Genomic DNA, 17,736 nt, shown 5'->3' on the forward strand with positions numbered 1-17,736 from the left:
CCATCCTACCAGTACATTTACCAAAGCCACAGTGCGCATGCGATGCTATACCTTAGCGATGCCGTATATCCGCTCTCTTTCTCCGCCATTTTATGTCGCTTTTCTATTGTTCATAATTGAAGTTAGCAGGGGCGGCGGAGCGATTTACTGCGCATTAAAACATTTTTGGATATTGCTCAGTGGACATCAGCAAAATAGGGTGAAGGCGCAAGAATCCAAGGTCATCATAGAATACGACACACGTGGATTTTTCTCTCTGGGTTCGATCTCAACCTCGGTCGGAAAATATGATGGACGACGAAACACCCAAGACCCTGTATGTATGAATAGCAGCTCGCTATTAGCTAGCCGAATGACCATTTATTCCAAGTATCATGTAGCAGTGCATCGGTCTTATGTGTCAATTGCATTTTCATATGATGTGGTTCATAATAATCATGTCAGTCATTTCTCTTCCCCCCTGTTTATTAGCTAGCAAGTTGTGAGCCAGCCAACTGGGTTTATGATGGGAATGCACTGGCTAATAGGCTAGTTAACTAACATGTCAGACGTGTCCATTTTTAAGACAAAGGCACTGTAGGCACTATGCTGTAGAAGAGAGAACATTGTTGCGACTTGCAAAATTGCCTCTAAAGCCACCTTTTTAGATCTCAACATTTAGAGATATTGTGATGTTCTTATTCGCCTATGGGAGTTAAATGTGAATTTTGTATATTTTGGTAATAGCCTTCCTCAAATATGATAACGTTCGCATGATTAGCAGGATAACTAGCTATCTTGCTTGCTAACTCTTGTCGACAGCATGCCGGGCCTCTAAATTAGCTTCAGTATCATGCTGAACAATGCTGTTGTCGTCAGCCCGATAACGTTACATTTCTACACGGGTGTCCATACAGTATTCAAGAAAACACAACCTAACTGCTAACGTTGGCTAGCTAGCTATACCTACACTGCTCGGCATACATCAATGACCAATAATAGTCGGACATCAATGTGTTATCTGTTGCTGTTGGCTAGCTACCTACCATACCTCTACAAATCTGAGATTCAGATTGGGTATGTCAGCTAGCTAACATGAATGTTTTGGTTGCAACTACGACACTGGCCATGCATGATAATGCACATATAGAAATTGTTGAATGCAATGTGAAAGCGCGGCCTAGTCCTCTCGGATGCCCAGATTCTGGGGCCTAGGCGCCTAATTTAGGAAATTCTAACTGTGAATGTTACTTACTCAATACATTTCTGTTAGTTTTTCCCGCAGTATACACAAACTGTGACACTAACATAATCTGTCTTGAAAATGTTTAAATATTATGTTCAGTAGCTGTAAAAGCCAGGTGTCTACTTTCCAAACAAAGCCGGCTAACGTTACTTGACTGGTTTTGTATGGCACTGCCCTATGTTATGGTTTCAATTTCACCTCAGTTGTCTTCATGTGGCCACTGTTGCTATATGGTGCCTTGCATGGGCTGGTATCCATTTTAAGATTTGAAATCCCAATATCTTCCTAATCGTTAGCTGTGAGGTAGAATACAAAGTTAAAGGGATAGTTCACCCCAAAATAAGAAACAATTCCAGACGGTTTCATACCGCCGTATTTTGTCGATGGTGGTGAACTATCCATTTTAAATCTAGATCTTCACAACCACACTTCCTTGCCTATCAGCTAAGTGGAACATTCGGTTGTCTTGTATTTGCTGAGTTGAACCCAGGGTGTCCATGCTGATGTGTTGTCACTGTGCTGCAGGTATGTGGGGAACCTGTCCCGGGATGTGACTGAAGCCCTCATCATGCAGCTGTTTGGACAGATCGGCCCCTGCAAGAGCTGTAAAATGATAGTAGATGTGAGTCCTTCCTATTGGCTAGGAATGAACCTTCTCAAATCAGATTCAACGCAGAATTACTTACCACTGCACCATGTTCAGTCAGAACAAATGGGAGAGAATGTTTTGAAATGGAAAAACAAAAAGAGCATTATGATTAGACTTGGAGCTGGGCGTTATGGACAAAAATCCATATTGCGATAAATTGCCTGAATTCTGGTGATGACAATGAATAGGATACGTTTATAATACTAATGTGCACTGCAGTTTTGGTAAATTATCATTTAAACTACTACTACTAGTATGATGGTTCTAGGCACCAACTGTCCCATTAACAATCACACATATTAGATCATTTATTTCATTTCAAACTTCACATTTCTCTATTATAGGCTACTTAGCTTAATGAACAATATCAGCAAAATGCCTGCGATAAGTGATTGTTATGGTCGGTCATTTTTGGTTTAACGTCCCATCTGTATTTGGACTCGTTGAGAGGGGTACCACTGCTTCAAAAATATTTTCTCTAGTTTTGTGCCTACTGAACGCAGGCCACGACTAGGGGCCTATTCAGTGGTCTGCAACACATTGCAGATGGGAATTTAATGTATAAAGCCTATAGAAAAACAAATATGACCACACAATTCCCTGTTCTACATGACAGAGGGATGTCTGTCCTACACACTATTGCTTTATCTGGCACCCACTGAAATTGACCCAGGACTGACTAGCCAAATAGGACAGAATAGCTTTGACCAGTAATAGTCAGCTGCCAGTTTAAGAACACATTGTACTGTTGAGTATTTCTTCTGGGTTTAATTTACATTGAGTCTGTCAAGCTAAATAGAGGGAAGATTGTTTGGCCAATCTGTAAATGATGATGATGGATTTTATTTTATAGGCTAACTGGAGTATAAAATGCTTTACATTGTAATTGTTTTTATTTAACTAGGCAAGTCAGTTAAGAACAAATTCTTAATTAAGGAGGGAGACTCAACTAGGCCTGCATTTTACAATGGTAGGATGAAACGGTGGGCAGGTCTGGTGTCAAAGGTAAAGTCCCTGTTCTTGTCCACTGTTCCCCTCCAGACGGCAGGTAATGACCCATACTGCTTTGTGGAGTTCTACGAACACAGGCACGCTGCCTCGTCACTCGCAGCCATGAATGGTCGTAAAATAATGGGTAAGGTAAGCTATCGTATCTACAGGGTGAGTCTGGTTGGGTCGGCATGGGGTGGGGAAGGAAGAGAGGGTTGGCCTACTTGATGTAGGTCTGGAAAGGTCAGATGGGTGCAAGTGATATGGTGGCCCTATGAGGAATGGTTAGGGGCTTGATTTGGGACTTAGTCTCATTGACTGGGTATTACACTGAGTCATGTTATCAGTTCAACCTCAACAGTTGACATTAAACATCAGGGAGTATGACATGCATGGAACGTTTCCTCATTCAGCAATAATACCGCAACACCAGAAAAAAGTTTATTTTTTTTATGTATAAGTAGGCTACATTTGAATGGTCTTGCAGCATTCCTTACAACGGTAGGCTACTTTGTTCTTCACCCCAAAATCTGTCTCCATTCCTCACATGTCTAACGATAGCCCAGATAAGACTACATATTCCACACAAATGTTGTGTAGATGCCATTTTATATAAATTAGGATCAATCTGCAGGCCTCAATCTCTAATTAATGGGGCAGTTTGACATTGGCACCATCTAATTCAGTTATATTACAATCTTTCCCATTAATTTGGGTTTGAGGCCAGCAGATCTCGCAATGTAAATGAAACGTCTGGTTCATTTGACCTGAGGGAGATACTGAATGAAGGAGCGTGGACGACGGATTGCTCTTGAATTCAAACACTATGAAACTCCTGTTGATAAGATGTTATGGATTTATTTATTTTTTGCTAGCTACTGATTTGGGACCCTGGCCACCTGACCCTGGCCATCCCAGATTGGTTGTAGCTAATAGGCTTACTACTCTACATACTATTTAATCCTACTGGTAGAAACAGCTTCTGGACGTCACCCATGTACAGTTTCATGCTCAGAAGAGAACTTGGCACAGGCAATTAATATTGGCAGCGAGTCCAATGACTTTAAACCTGGTTGAGTTGTGTAATCTTTCTAAGTAGTGTCCCCCATTGACCGGTTTCAAATAACACTCCTATACTTCTACTCTTATTTTTCTGTACAATGTGTTCTTTTGCAAAAACCCTTTGCATAAAGAATCCAAATAATAATACTATTTATATCTTTAAAGACACATTCAGTTGAAAATATTTTATCCTCAACAGGTATTGAAGGACCATTTGAGGAGTAATACAAGTTCGTAAAATTCACTTGTTTGTAAGTCCCTTGTTATTTGGACCTTTTTTTTAACTTCCTAGACGTTTTGTTCCAAATTTGATTGATTAGACGGTGAGACTGAATTGTGACGTAGTCTGAGTGTGACCAGGCTTTCCCTCTATCACTGGTGTGACTACAACAAGCCCTCTAATAGGCTGACAGACGCGTGCTGTACAAGTAAGGCTTGCTTTTCACCCCTCTTTCCATCCCCCTCTATCTTTTTCTCTTTCCATCTCTCTTTCTCTTCTTTAGGAGGTCAAGGTGAACTGGGCCACAACCCCTAGCAGCCAGAAGAAAGACACAAGCAGTGAGTACTATCTCTATTAATACTTTGACATGCACTGTGCCTAACTGTTAAAGGACTAGTGCCTATATAAAGCATGGAAACGTAATTATTCAAATGTGGCTAGACTTTGTGTATGGGGCATTTAGAGCACACTTGTGTTATCCAAGATTATTCCAAGAATCGTTAGCATTGCTGCCTAAAATGAGTTGATTTTTTGTAATCTTCAAAAACATTTTATACATATGATTCTGTTTGCGTTCAGATCACTTCCATGTTTTCGTTGGAGACCTCAGTCCTGAAATCACCACGGATGACATCAAAGCTGCTTTCGCCCCCTTTGGGAGGATATCGTGAGTGTTCTCTTTCTCCCTACCCCAGTTATCTCGGTTATGCTTATTCAAAAACACTACAAAGATATGTTCCTTCAATCGTGAATGTATTGATTGAACACGGGAACAAGCTGTATTCGCAGCATTCATCTGTAAAATATGTTCTCTACAGGTCATTTTGGAGTGTCTCTCAACAAGCAGCTAATGAAATACTAATCACAGCACTTCTTAGTATCATACTTATCATCCAGTGCTTTACAGCAGCGTGGGGCCAAAACCTCCCTGGACAGCAACCCAGTTAGTCGGTGGCAAGGAAAAGCTTCCTAGAAACACAGATGGATCAGTGGCCAGAGGCCATAACTTCCTATTGTCTTGCTAACAGTAGTCTCTGTCCACAGTGATGCTCGGGTGGTGAAAGACATGGCTACTGGCAAATCTAAAGGCTATGGCTTTGTGTCCTTCTTCAACAAATGGGTGAGTGCCCGCCCCCTCCCAACCTCAGCTTACTGTGCTGCATCTTGGGTTTGTGGCTTGCAAGAAATCATTAGCATCGGAGCAGTGTGAGACTCCATTCCTTTTGTGTCCCCCCTCAGACGTCACCCAGCAATGTTTAGCCAAGCAAATACCACCCTGTAATTCAGTAGCTACTTTGAGCTATGAAGTTTACATGGGTGAAGACAAGATTTAGATTCTATGTTACACCATTATTACTACCACTATGCATAATAAATGGTATGCCTTTGTGTGTAGGATGCAGAGAATGCCATCCAACAGATGGGAGGTCAGTGGTTGGGAGGACGGCAGATCAGGACTAACTGGGCCACCAGGAAGCCCCCTGCGCCCAAAGCCACCTATGAGAGTGAGTTAGACACACTACTCTAAAGAATGACTCGCGTGCGCACACCTGTTGGCATCTGATTTGGGGGAAAAATAAATGAAAAAATTGCCATCTATTTTTTCTATTAATGTTTTAAATCAACCTTCTCCCCTGTGGCGCAGCAAACACCAAACACCTGTCGTTTGAAGAGGTTGTGAACCAGTCCAGTCCCAGCAACTGTACCGTCTACTGTGGAGGTGTCACAACAGGCCTCACAGGTCAGAGCCTCAAGACAATCTGTACTATGGAAGTCACGACATAACTTGCAGGTTATTTAGATGGAATATGTGATGTCATTGGTGACCCCATCCTTACTGATGTACCTTGTTGTTTCCAGAGCAACTGATGAGGCAGACCTTCACCCCCTTCGGTCAGATCATGGAGATCAGAGTTTTCCCAGACAAAGGCTACTCATTTGTGAGGTAAGTCCATGCACATCGTCTACAGAATACACTGTTACAGAAGCCCTTATTCCCACAGAGTAACCCAGAATCACAGCAAACCCGGGTCATCTCCAGTTGAAAACGTGGAACTTTTGACTGCTGACCAGGTGTCTGCATCTCTAGTTCGATGGGAAGAGCCCTGATGGTGACCTTGAAGTTGTTTGGGAGATTTTTCTCACCTGTGTCTCTCCCTGGTATAGGTTCAACTCCCACGAGGGAGCGGCCCACGCCATAGTGTCAGTGAACGGGACGTCCATAGATGGTCACGTGGTGAAGTGTTACTGGGGGAAAGAAACCACAGACATGGTCAGCCCCATGCAGCAGGTACAGATGCCTCAGGTAAGACCGCAGGTAACAGCACTTCCTTTCTCATACAACATCCTTTATACTTTCTTAGATATAATATACATGTGTAGTAACATATCTACATGCTCAGCTTTAGGGGCTTGATGTAGCAGTTGCCCATAGCCCACTTTGCTCTGTGCTTATCTAAGGAAACAGAAAAACATAGTAGACCCATTTTGATCCAATAGTTCATCAATTACATGGTTTGAACCCTAAGTGTTGTCTCCACAGCAGAACAAAATAGGGTTTGCAGCGCAGCCCTACGGCCAGTATGCCCAGTGGTACGGTAACGCCCAGCAGATTGGCCAATACGTCCCAAACGGGTGGCAGGTGCCCACCTACGGAGTCTATGGACAGGCCTGGAACCAGCAGGGATTCAAGTGAGTACTCATGGACTCCTAGAGGGAAGGGAACAAGGTGTTTGAAGGAAATGCAGCCCAGATGTCAGGAGACTTGTATAACATTTCAGCCCAGATGTTGGGAGGAGACTTTAACATTAGTGGCCCTTGAAGATCAATCTTAACTTCTTGTTCATGTCGTTGCTCTCTCTCTTCATCCCTCATTCCCTTTACCGTCCTGCTCTTTAACCATCACCGATTTTGGGTTTACACCTTTCTCTCCCCATCCTTCACCTATCCTCTAACCTCCATGTTGTCTCTGTGTAGCCATTTACAGGCGGGTGCAGGGTGGACGGGCGTGGGAGCCGTCAGTAACGGCGGTGTGGTGGAGCCTGGACAGGGAGTCAATGGGACTGTGCTGGCCAACCAGTCCGGCATGGGCACCGCTGGCTACCACACCCACTGATCAGCGTTGGCCTGGCGGCCGAGTCGGCCTCCTACCCTCCACAACAGGGATCCTATACAGGGGGTGGGGGGGCCAACATGTGCCCTGTCTTTTACAACATGATTAAGAACTCTATGAGGGGGGGGGTTCCCCTGTCCGTCCCCCCCACCCAACCTGGTTTTTACATGTAAGTTTTAAGGTGGAGAAGAGGAAACGCTTGTGTGTCATTGGCGATAGAGTTGCCCAGTTGCCCAGTCCTGGTATATAAGATACACACGTGTGTGTGTATACAGTACCAGTAAAAAGTTTGGACACACCTACTTATTCCAGGGTTTTTCTTTATTTGTACTATTTTCTACATTGTAGAATAATAGTAAAGACATCAACTATGAAATAACACGTGGAATCATGTAGTAACCAAAAAAGTGTTAAACAAATCAAAATATATTTGAGATTCTTCAAATTAGACACCATTTGCCTTGACAGCTTTGCACATTCTTGGCATTCTCTCAACCAGCTTCATGAGGAATGCTTTTCCAACAGTCTTGAAGGAGTTCCCACATGCTGAGCACTTGACTGCTTTTCCTTCACTCTGCAGTTCAACTAATCCCAAACCATCTCAATTGGGTTGAGGTCGGGTGTTTGTAGAAGCCAGATCATCTCATGCAGCATTCATCACTCTCCTTCCTGGTCAAATAGCCTTTACACAGCCTGGAGGTGTGTTTTGGGTCATTGTCCTGTTGAAAACAACTTATAGTCCCACTAAGCGCAAACCACAAGGGATGGCGTATCGCTGCAGAATGCTGTGGTAGCCATGCTGGTTAAGTGTGCCTTGAATTCTAAATAAATCACTGTCACCGGCAAAGCACATCACACCTCATCCGCCATACTTTACGGTGGGAACCACACATGCAGAGATCATCCGTCAACCTACTCTGCGTCTCACAAAGACACGACGGTTGGAACCAGAATCAGACCAAAGGACAGATTTCCACTGGTCTAATGGCCATTGCTCTTGTTTCTTGGCCCAAGCAAGTCTCTTCTTATTGGTGTCCTTTGGTAGGGGTTTCTTTGCAGCAATTTGACCATGAAGGCCTGATTCACGCAGTCTCCTCTGAACAGTTGATGTTGAGACGTGTCTGTTACTTGAACTCTGTGTAGCATTTATTTGGGCTGTAATCTGAGTCTGGTAACTAATGAACTTATCCTCTGCAGCAGAGGTAACTCTGGGTCAACCATTCCTGTGACGGCCCTCATGAGTCAGTTTCATCATAGCGCTTCATGGTTTTTGCGCCTGCACTTGAAACTTTCAAACTTCTTGAAGTTTTCCGCATTAACTGACCATGTCTTAAAGTAATGATGGACTGTCATTTCTCTTTGCTTATTTGAGTTGTTCTTGCCATAATATGGACTTTGTCTTTTGCAAAATAGGGTTATCTTCTGTATACCACCCCTACCTTGTCACAACACAACTGATTGGCTCAAAGGCATTCAGAAGGAAAGAAATTCCACAAATTAACTTTTAACAAGGCACACCTCTTAATTGAAATGCATTCCAGGTTACTACCTCATGAAGCTGCTTGAGTGCCAAGAGTGTGCAAAGCTGTCATCAAAGCAAAGGGTGGCTAATTTGAAGAGTGTAAAATATATGTTGATTTCTTTAACACTTTTTTTTTTTTTTTTGCTTACTACATGATTCATATGTGTAATTTCATAGTTTTGATGTTTTTACTATTCTACAATGCAGAAAATAGTAAAAAAAACAAACTGGAATGAGTAGGTGTCTGAACTTTTGACTGGTACTGTATACATGCGTACACACACCCTACAACTGACACATGAATCAAAAAGGACTATGCCATTTTTAATTAAAGTACTATTAAATGATAAAAGTTATTTTGGATTTGCTTTTTCTCGTTGGTTTGTTTAGAACGATTTCCACTGCTGATATCGTTAAGAAACGAGCTTTGCCTTTTGACTTTTTTTGTTGTTGTTTTGGGACTGTCATTTTAAAGAAATGTTTAAAGCAATGACTCCATGGAATCATGTGAAATGTAAGAACCTTTTTTTGTTTTTTATGTTTATAAAAAACGAATCAAATGGATGTCAGCTGTTGTATTTTTTTTTTTAAATTTCAATATCTCAACTAAGAAACAATTGCAGGGATTACTGCCACTGTTCTTCTTTCTTTTAAAGGCAGACAAATATTGCACAATACTATTACTTAGTTACCTTTTCACAAAATTTGATGTTACACAAATTCTAGGTATTTTGAATTGTTTTGCATTCCACTTTTTTCCTTTTGAAACTTTTGTTTTAGGAGGGCGTACGTACGTATACTGTTTTGTATGTAAATAACCAAACAAAGTCTGTTCAACTGTTCTGACGCTGTATAAAGAGGAAAAAACCTCATGTTAATTATGGAAGCTTGCTTGCTTTTTGACGGCCAGGGCTGGGGATTTTAAACTAGACTGGGGCATATTAGCATCACTGCTAAATGCTGGTCCATTACAATGTAGGGACAGTGCAACATTTGATTCTTCCAGGGGCCTGAGGAGAGCGACCGGCAGTGCAAAAATGATCTATACTGAAAAGTAATGTAGAATTAAAGTTATTCTGTGTATAAAACCTAAATATTGAACTTTTTGGTGTTTTTTTTATGACAAAGTAGTAAATAGTTATCAAACTTGAATGGATCATCATTTTGCACTGTGCCCCCCCCCATGGAGTTGTTTAAATAATACAGTTGGATGAGACCCATTGTGTTGCCTTATTTTGAGTTAATTTAATTTTAACCAACCAATTTATCATAGAGTAGGCAGTGCCTAAAGATAGACCTTATGTTTTGGGGGTGGGGTTATGTTGCTGATGCTATAACGTGTTCTTGCTTTGTCCCATTAAAATGCTGATGCTTATAAACATTGCTAGTGGAAACGGATCATATTTCTATCTCCATCACACTTCTTGTTACTGTGTTTTTACAGGCTTGAGTTGAGAGTATTGGGAGAGGTGGTCCAGTCTTGCAACTAAATGCTTTTTTGTTTACAATGAGCTTTCCTACTTGTAGTATTCAGAACCATTGATTTTTGTCATCAGATAACACCTTTTGTAAGTAACAGAAACTGGAATTACAAGAGCAGGAAGACCTACATACATTACATACACTTTTGACCCAAGCTGTGTTTGAATTTCTGATCTACAGGTATGAACGAGATAGAAACTACATGTCACTTGATTCTCTTCTCTGAAAAGGGCTTTCATCTCGGCCCTGTGACCAACACCAGTAATGTGTGTATTTATGCTGCCTTCGCTTGCTAGTTGGAAATATCCGATTTCCAAACTGGTTGAACACGCCAACCATATAGCAAGTCGAAAATGTCCAAGTTATCTAGATCTGACTAGCATGTGAACGTGGCAACAAACATTTTATTGCTGATGCTATGTAGTGACCATTTGAGTGGCTTTGAAGCCACTGGTCAGCCATATTTGCACTCCCCAGTAGGCGCAGACCTCCATAGGAATGCATTTTTTTAATTGTACCTTTATTTAACTAGGCAAGTGTGTTAAGAACAAATTCGTATTTACAATGACGGCATACGAACAGTGGGTTAACCGCCTTGTTCAGGGGCAGAACGACAACAAAAAAACTAAAAATAGTTTTTGTTGTGGGGACAGTAACATTGACCTAAAACAAATATATTTTAAAGACTTTTATATTTTTTATTTTCATGTATAGCTCACAATTTAAAAGTATTTGCATGAAGGTGTCTGTAATAGAATAAACGTGGCAAAAAAAAATGTAGTCATTAAATGCATTTCTAGAGAGCTCGCAAGTTTGTAGTCCTAAAACCCGGAAATGAGTTACCTCTGGTTCATTCAGCAATTCCTATGGTGGAAATGAATGGGGAAAGAATAGGGTTTTTGGGATAAATGCCGAAAACAAGGTCTGAGGTTAACACAAGTTTAAGAGATGATATACGTTTTGTTCTCTGAGATGTCAGTTTGTTAGCCTGAACTTTTTGATATGAAGCCTTTATGTGCTTTTTTAAATTACATAAATGCTTCAAAATTAACAAAAAAGTGACATCCGATGAAGATTATCCTAGAACAAAATGTATAAGATCTTATAAAGCCATATTCGGACAGAATACGTTTTACTGGGGAGCTCAGGTATTGTAATTATGTCCACGAGCACTAATCACCACATCCCTAATTTAGTTTTGTCCGAACTGCCATGTCAGTAATTTTTATTTGTCAGGAAGGTTATTACCCCAGAGGTAAAAACATGTTTTTCGGCAAACTCCGAGGTCTTCTGATAATACTTATCCTGGGCGAATCGTCATTCCTGTGTTTTTAGGGATATTACAGAGTTTGGTGCTGCACCCAGTTTGGGTATGAACATGGGGAACAAATGTATGCTTAAAATAAAGCACTAGCTTACAGATGAATGATCTGTTTTGTCACATATAAACCTTTCTAGTGCCATACTTCTCTTTTAAAATATGAAGTGGACGATATTGTGCCAATAAATTGATACATTGCCAAATACGTCAGGTAATTACATGTCTGCATAGGGTACCGTTTATGGTTATTATTGATATGCAATATTATTTTGACTTTCGCCGAACTGAAGGCCATTAGGCCAATATTAGGTTATTCCTAGACATTTAAGATATCTTCACGCCTAGAAGAGTTTCTGAGTTTCCGTCATAATGGTCAATTGACAATGAGAAAACCCCCAATAATTACAGGGGCCGTTTGGTAAAACTAATCCCCTCCAAATCGTCCACTGGAAAAACGGACATGCTGGGGTTATTATTACATAACCGACGTTCAATAGTAATACTAGCCCCATCAGAGTATGGTTTAAGCCTGTGTTTACCACATCATTTATTTTCAGCATTTATCCAAAAACACCATTCATTTCCGCATAGGCTTTGTCCAATGAACCTTTGCGGAGGTAGAACAATGAGCTAGTTATAGATCTTTGCTATCCGTCGAGTTAGTGCTTACAAAAATACGCCATACGCCATTACTATTTTACAACCGTGGGGGAGTACCAAGATGGACGTGCGGTGGATTAAACATCTACTTTATGTATAAGTCATTGTCCAACACCCTACCCAATCAGGATGCTCGTTACAGGCGCAATGCGGAGACACGGATGTAAGGAGGAATGGCGACGGTCGAGGGGAAGAGGAGGTTTGTGTATGAAAACTGGAACGACCATACAGCACCAGGATTATAGGTAGTGAAAAAAACAGGTATGCATCCAGCTGTAACCGGTCATGGTCCAAACACAGGCGTGGAGCAGTAGATTGCGATGCGTCTGGTATAATTATGGACCCATTTTACGCACCGTTATTGTTCGCTTCAGGAACAATGTCATCCTACATAAATGGGCTTTTCTATTCCTTTCTTATCACAGTTACATGTGTTGAAAAGTAACCGTTTTTTATGATAAATTATTTGTCACATTTTGTAAAAAAACAACACTTATTTCTGATTACATAAGGAAACTCGATAAAGGCCTACAAAGGCTTGACTGGAACAAAATATTGCATTATGGCCTAAGTTATTTTTTGATCACATTGATTACAGTAATATCTACTTGCTGAAATTAAATCAGGCTGTATCTGTTCTCTTTTCAGACCTACTCTGTCTTCCAGACTTCAGGCCAACTGCCAGTGGAGACCGGCTGCCCAAATGGAGTCTGGCGTGGCAGTGACCTCACCTCCTGCATCGGTGGTTGCCCCTACACCCCCCAACCTTTGCTCAAAGCAGAGAGAGAGTAGCAAGAAGACTGCTATCAGCACCACCCCCTCCTTTCTGTCCAATCTGGGCAAGCCCACCCTACGAGGGATCAGGAAGTGTCCCCAGTGTGGCGTTTTCAACGGCACCCGTGGGCTCAGCTGCAAGAACAAGGCTTGTGGAATTGTCTTCAGAGATGGGGGGGCTGTGGGGGGAGGCAGAGGGGCCAAGAGAGGGGCGATGGAGGTGGTGCGGGTGGTGATTGACGGAGGAGGGGAAGATGAAGAGGGGGATGAAGGAAGAGGTGGTGAATCCTCAGGTGGAGGTGCGCAGGTGTTCTCTGTCTGTCAGCGAGTGAGAGGGGTGGGAGCGGCTGCAACACAGCGGGGGTTCATAGAGCTTGTCCCCACGGATACAGCCATTGCCACGAGTGAAGGGGCGACACTACTGACACGGGTCAACATGGGCCGCTGCTTCCTGCCCACCTGCCGCCATGCCAACGGTCAAAGGTCAGGCCAGAGCCAATCACAGCAGGCAGCTGTTCTGACTAACCCCCCCTCCAAGCAGGGCTTGTCTAACTCCGTCACTCCCTGTGTCCACGTGAAGCAGGCTATGGAGTGCCAGGTGCAGGCCACCCCTCTCCCCCTGAAGAGCTCTATCCTGGAGGGGCTTCAGGCCTCAGCCGAGGCCAGGGAAGAGCTCTGGAGGTTGGCTACTGAGTCCCCGGGACCCCTGGTTCAGCGGGTGAACAAAGATACTCTGGTGGTGAAATGTCACAGTGGACCAAGTCATCCTCTTGGGCTTCTGCACCTAACTGTAGGCGCGGGGGGGTCTGCTGCTGGGGGGAAGGGGAAGGTCAGAGAGGGGGCTGTGTTTCAGTGTTCCTGTCAGGGGGGTGTCAGAGGAGGTACGGCAGGGGGAAGAGTGACCGTGGAGACCTCCCAGAATGGGGATGGGGAGGTGAGAGGATCCTCAAGTGGTGTCTTTCCTGACTCCACCTCTCGGCCTGGTGCTGATGCTGGCCCTACAGCTCCATACCTCTGCCTCCACTTCTATGCCTGTGTTTGCGCCTTTACCAGCGACGAGAAACTGGCCTCAGAGTTCACAGGTTTCATCAACTACAGCTCCAATGGTAGGTCCCTAGGAGAGGGATTGATGTGTGTGATCTTTGTGTAATATGTCATGGTGTATGTATATGTGCACTGCAGTACCTGTAGGAGACTCTGTTGTCATCTGTACTGCAGGTGTACAACAGAATGCTGACTGCACAGTCCTCTGTGGCTCCAGCCCACCTCAGCTGCCTGAACCAATCACCACTCACAAAACCAAGAGACTCCGTCTGGAAGAGCACCTCATTGGTGAGCTGCCCTGTCAATCACACTGTTCATCCAATAGAAGTGCGAGTGCCTCATCATGAAAATAGGACCTTCTTTATGTTCTTTTAAATCTGCCTGAGCACAATTTTTTTTCTCTCAATCTGTCCTTCTCTGTGACCATCTATCCTCTTTTTCTTCTGTCACTCCTTTCTTCTTCATTTTCCCCTGTAAGTCCCTCCTCTCTTCTCTCTCCTCCCTCCGTTCAGCTGTATGTCCTGTAGGGTGGGTGGGGGTAGGATGGGTAGAGGAGACCTTTTCAGAGGAAACCTCCTGGTCATTGTGCTCCTGTTTCTATTGGGCTGAAGAACGCAGGTGCAGCCTGCCTGCCTGCTTTCTGTCTGTCGCTCTGTGTCTTACCCAGTGCCTCTGTTCTGTCCATCTGTCCTCCCTTTCTGTCTCTTACGGCCTTTCTCACTGCCTTTCTCACTGCCTTTCTCACTGCCTTTCTGCCCCTTAACGGTATCCAATAAACCACAGATTCTTGAGCATTAAAAGGTAATATTATATTATTCTCTCTCTTTTAATTAATTATGACGTGTGTGTGTGTGTCAGGGAGCAGCCAGCCTGTGGATGAGAGCCTGGTGACCCTGGGCTTCCAGCAGTGGCTAGCCAGCGTTACAGAGAGGATCCACCAGACCATGCACTACCAGTTTGATGGTAACGCACACACACACAGCCCTCCGTCCCTGTGTGTTTGTCTTATTGATGATGATGATAAAGATGTTGTTGTCTCCAGGTAAGCCGGAGCCTCTGGTGTTCCATGTCCCCCATGTGTTCTTCAACGCCCTGCAGTATCGTCTGTCCCTGGGCTCCAAGAAGAGACGGCTGCCCAATGCTACCTCAGGTAACCCTGAACCCTAACCACAACCCAACGCCATCCCTAATTCAACTATAATGAGCTCCAAAAGTACTGGGACAGTGACCCTTGTTTGTTGTTGTTTTAGTTCTGTATTCCAGCACTTTGGATTTTAAATGACACAATGACTATGAGGTTAAAGTCCAGACTGTCAGCTTTAATTTGAGGGCACCAATACTTTTGGTCCGCTGAAATGGGGGCACTATGTACCAAAAGTGCTATAATTTCTAAACTGTTTCCCACCATATGGATGAAAATACCTTCAAATTAAAGCTGACTTAACCTCATAGTCATTGTATCTTTTAAAATGCTGGAGTACAGAACCAAAACAACATCAAAAAATTGTCACTGTCCCAATACTTTTGGAGCTCACTGTATAACGCTACAAATGAGCCTACTCTAACCCTAACAGCCTCGGACACCCAGGCTTTGTTTACATTGTTCCGAACTCCTAGGGAACTTGTCTGCAGAAAGATGCCAAAAATACGTTGGAGTCTAGATGAATGCTAGCGACACATTGCCACCTATCAAATCAATCAAACATTTTGATTGGGTGGAGCTCCAAACAGAGGTTATGTTTCTAAAATATGTTCTGGCTTGCAACAAGCTAACTAGCATACGATACAAAAAAGAAGGCAGCATAGACTACTAAAATGTTGTCTAACCGGTAGGAAAAGAGGCACAAACAAAACTAGGAAAAAACAACTCATTTTAATTTCTACTCTGAGACAATCAAATGTGAGCGTTAACAGCCAGCACTCCCATTCAAATGCAAAATCCAATACTGAAGTTCTCCAGACTTCCAATATTTGTGTCATCAAGATGAGATTTCGAAAGATGGCCTCACGAGACTAACCCTAACGCAACTACAGGTAAACCTTAACCCAACACCAAACATAACCCTAAAGTAACCACCAGTTTTAGGATAAGTTACAAGGGAAACATGGTTTGTTATCTCATCTTTTTGTTTTCTTTGGTCAGCGTTTGTGAGGAATGATGATCTGCACCATGGCTCCTTCCCCAAGTACACCTGGCACATCACCAACCTGATGCAGGTGAAACGCATCTTCGACACCCCAGAGGTCAGCTCTCTCTTCTTCACTCCTCCCCATCTCCCTCCTTCATCTCATCCACTCACACGGTCTTCAGACTGCTCGTGTCATGTATTTACCACAGGGTGTTGGTATGTTTTGGTCTTAGTCACTCTGTGACTTCCTCTCTATCTCACCATGTATCCTTCTCCCTCTCTGTCTTCCTCTGTCTGTCTAGCTGCCCCTGGAGTTGACCCAGAGTTTTGTGAAGAACAGTGATGGTTCCTACTCTCCGTTCCGCTGTCCCGAGCCTCTTCCTCCTGACCCCACTGAGGGCTACAGCCGGACGGACAGATCCCAGGCCATACGACCCCTGGAGCTACGCACCTTTCTCCAAGTCGGTGGTGTGTGTGTGTGTGTGTGTGTGTGTGTGTGTGTGTGTGTGTGTGTGTGTGTGTGTGTGAGAGAGCTGGACTGAACTGCTATGTGTGATGTCATATGATCTGATATGTTGTGATCACCACAGGACTGTGTACAGCGGATCAGAAGGATCCCACTCCCTTTGTGATCGAGTGGATCCCAGACATCCTGCCTCGCTGTCGCGTCGGAGAGCTCCGCATCCGCTTCCAGTATGGTCACCAGCACGGAGGACAGACGGAATACTGCGATGGAACTCTGAGGCGCACCGGAGCGGGAGGGGGGACAGAGAGGGTGGGTTGCAAGTCATCATCAGAGACCTCCCTTCCCAAATAAAAAGTTCCACAGGCAACTGTCCCATGAGAAATCACTGGAGAATCTGTTAGTTAATAGTTCTGGGAATTATGAAAGTCTAGAGCATTGTTTTTAGAAAGGGAGATGAGGGGGGACTGTTTTTTAGAGAGGGAAAGAGGGAGAAATGAGCGGGGGGAACATTTTGAGAGAAGGAAAGAGATGTGAAAGAGTGCTGCTGATGGCCAAGAATTGTATTTTTTATATCACTGTTTGTACACTCTTCTCCCAAAGTTACCCTATGTCCCTTCCATTGCAGCTAACATGGATTTCTGTTAATTCACGCCATTACATGACTTCTATGTATCAAATCGCAGGTGCTTGATAACATTAGCTACTCTGCAGAGAAGTAGCATCTGAATGTAATATCAAGTCATTGAGATAATCAAATGACAAACGTGTGTGAGGCTTATGTGTGTGTCTGAAGGGTTTTAAATGAATGCCATCTGATTGATTACCCTTTGCGTGTGTGTGTGTGCATTTATAAGTGGTGTATAATGAATAAGAACTTTCTGGTGTGTAGCGATGTAATTCACTGTCGAATAGAATATTTACGTTTGTGCCCGTAGTTACAGAATAACTTAATGGTTTGTTGTCTTTTTGTTTGTTTGTAGTGTAGATTAATAAATTCATTGACCTTGAGAATAGACAGTCTTTCTTTTCTATTTCTTAGCATCGCTCCCTCCCATCCTTTACATTACTTATTTTACTGAT

At 43.2% G+C, this 17,736-nt stretch overlaps 2 protein-coding genes across 8 annotated transcripts; both read left to right on the plus strand.

Annotated features, from left to right (window-relative positions):
- Positions 1–20: 20 nt before the first annotated feature.
- LOC106568058 (nucleolysin TIA-1) lies at positions 21–10,163 on the plus strand. 4 transcript variants are annotated; one of them, XM_014138076.2, is made up of 12 exons: positions 21–316; positions 1,751–1,847; positions 2,916–3,014; positions 4,430–4,484; positions 4,726–4,813; positions 5,191–5,266; positions 5,543–5,651; positions 5,792–5,887; positions 6,007–6,091; positions 6,313–6,463; positions 6,689–6,837; positions 7,123–10,163. In XM_014138076.2, the coding sequence occupies exons 1-12, from the start codon at positions 288–290 to the stop codon at positions 7,259–7,261; spliced, it is 1,173 nt and encodes a 390-aa protein (XP_013993551.1). In that variant the 5' UTR covers positions 21–287; the 3' UTR covers positions 7,262–10,163. The 4 variants fall into 4 exon arrangements, with proteins under 4 accessions (XP_013993551.1, XP_045548113.1, XP_013993539.1 ...); XM_045692157.1 differs by having other exon boundaries at positions 6,692–6,837; XM_014138064.2 differs by having other exon boundaries at positions 6,313–6,451.
- A 1,990-nt stretch (positions 10,164–12,153) lies between these two features.
- Positions 12,154–17,669, plus strand: cssa01h2orf42 (chromosome ssa01 C2orf42 homolog). Of its 4 annotated transcripts, none has more exons than XM_045692161.1 (8): positions 12,154–12,572; positions 12,892–14,123; positions 14,236–14,349; positions 14,920–15,024; positions 15,104–15,211; positions 16,205–16,305; positions 16,493–16,655; positions 16,781–17,669. In XM_045692161.1, exons 2-8 carry the CDS (start codon positions 12,947–12,949, stop codon positions 17,005–17,007), a joined length of 1,995 nt encoding a protein of 664 aa, XP_045548117.1. In that variant the 5' UTR covers positions 12,154–12,572; positions 12,892–12,946; the 3' UTR covers positions 17,008–17,669. The 4 variants fall into 4 exon arrangements, with proteins under 4 accessions (XP_045548117.1, XP_045548116.1, XP_045548114.1 ...); XM_045692160.1 differs by having other exon boundaries at positions 12,171–12,504; XM_045692158.1 differs by having other exon boundaries at positions 12,547–12,684.
- Positions 17,670–17,736: the final 67 nt, after the last annotated feature.

This window comes from Salmo salar, chromosome ssa01 (genome assembly GCF_905237065.1).
Source record: "Salmo salar chromosome ssa01, Ssal_v3.1, whole genome shotgun sequence".
NCBI classification, from domain to species: domain Eukaryota; kingdom Metazoa; phylum Chordata; class Actinopteri; order Salmoniformes; family Salmonidae; genus Salmo; species Salmo salar.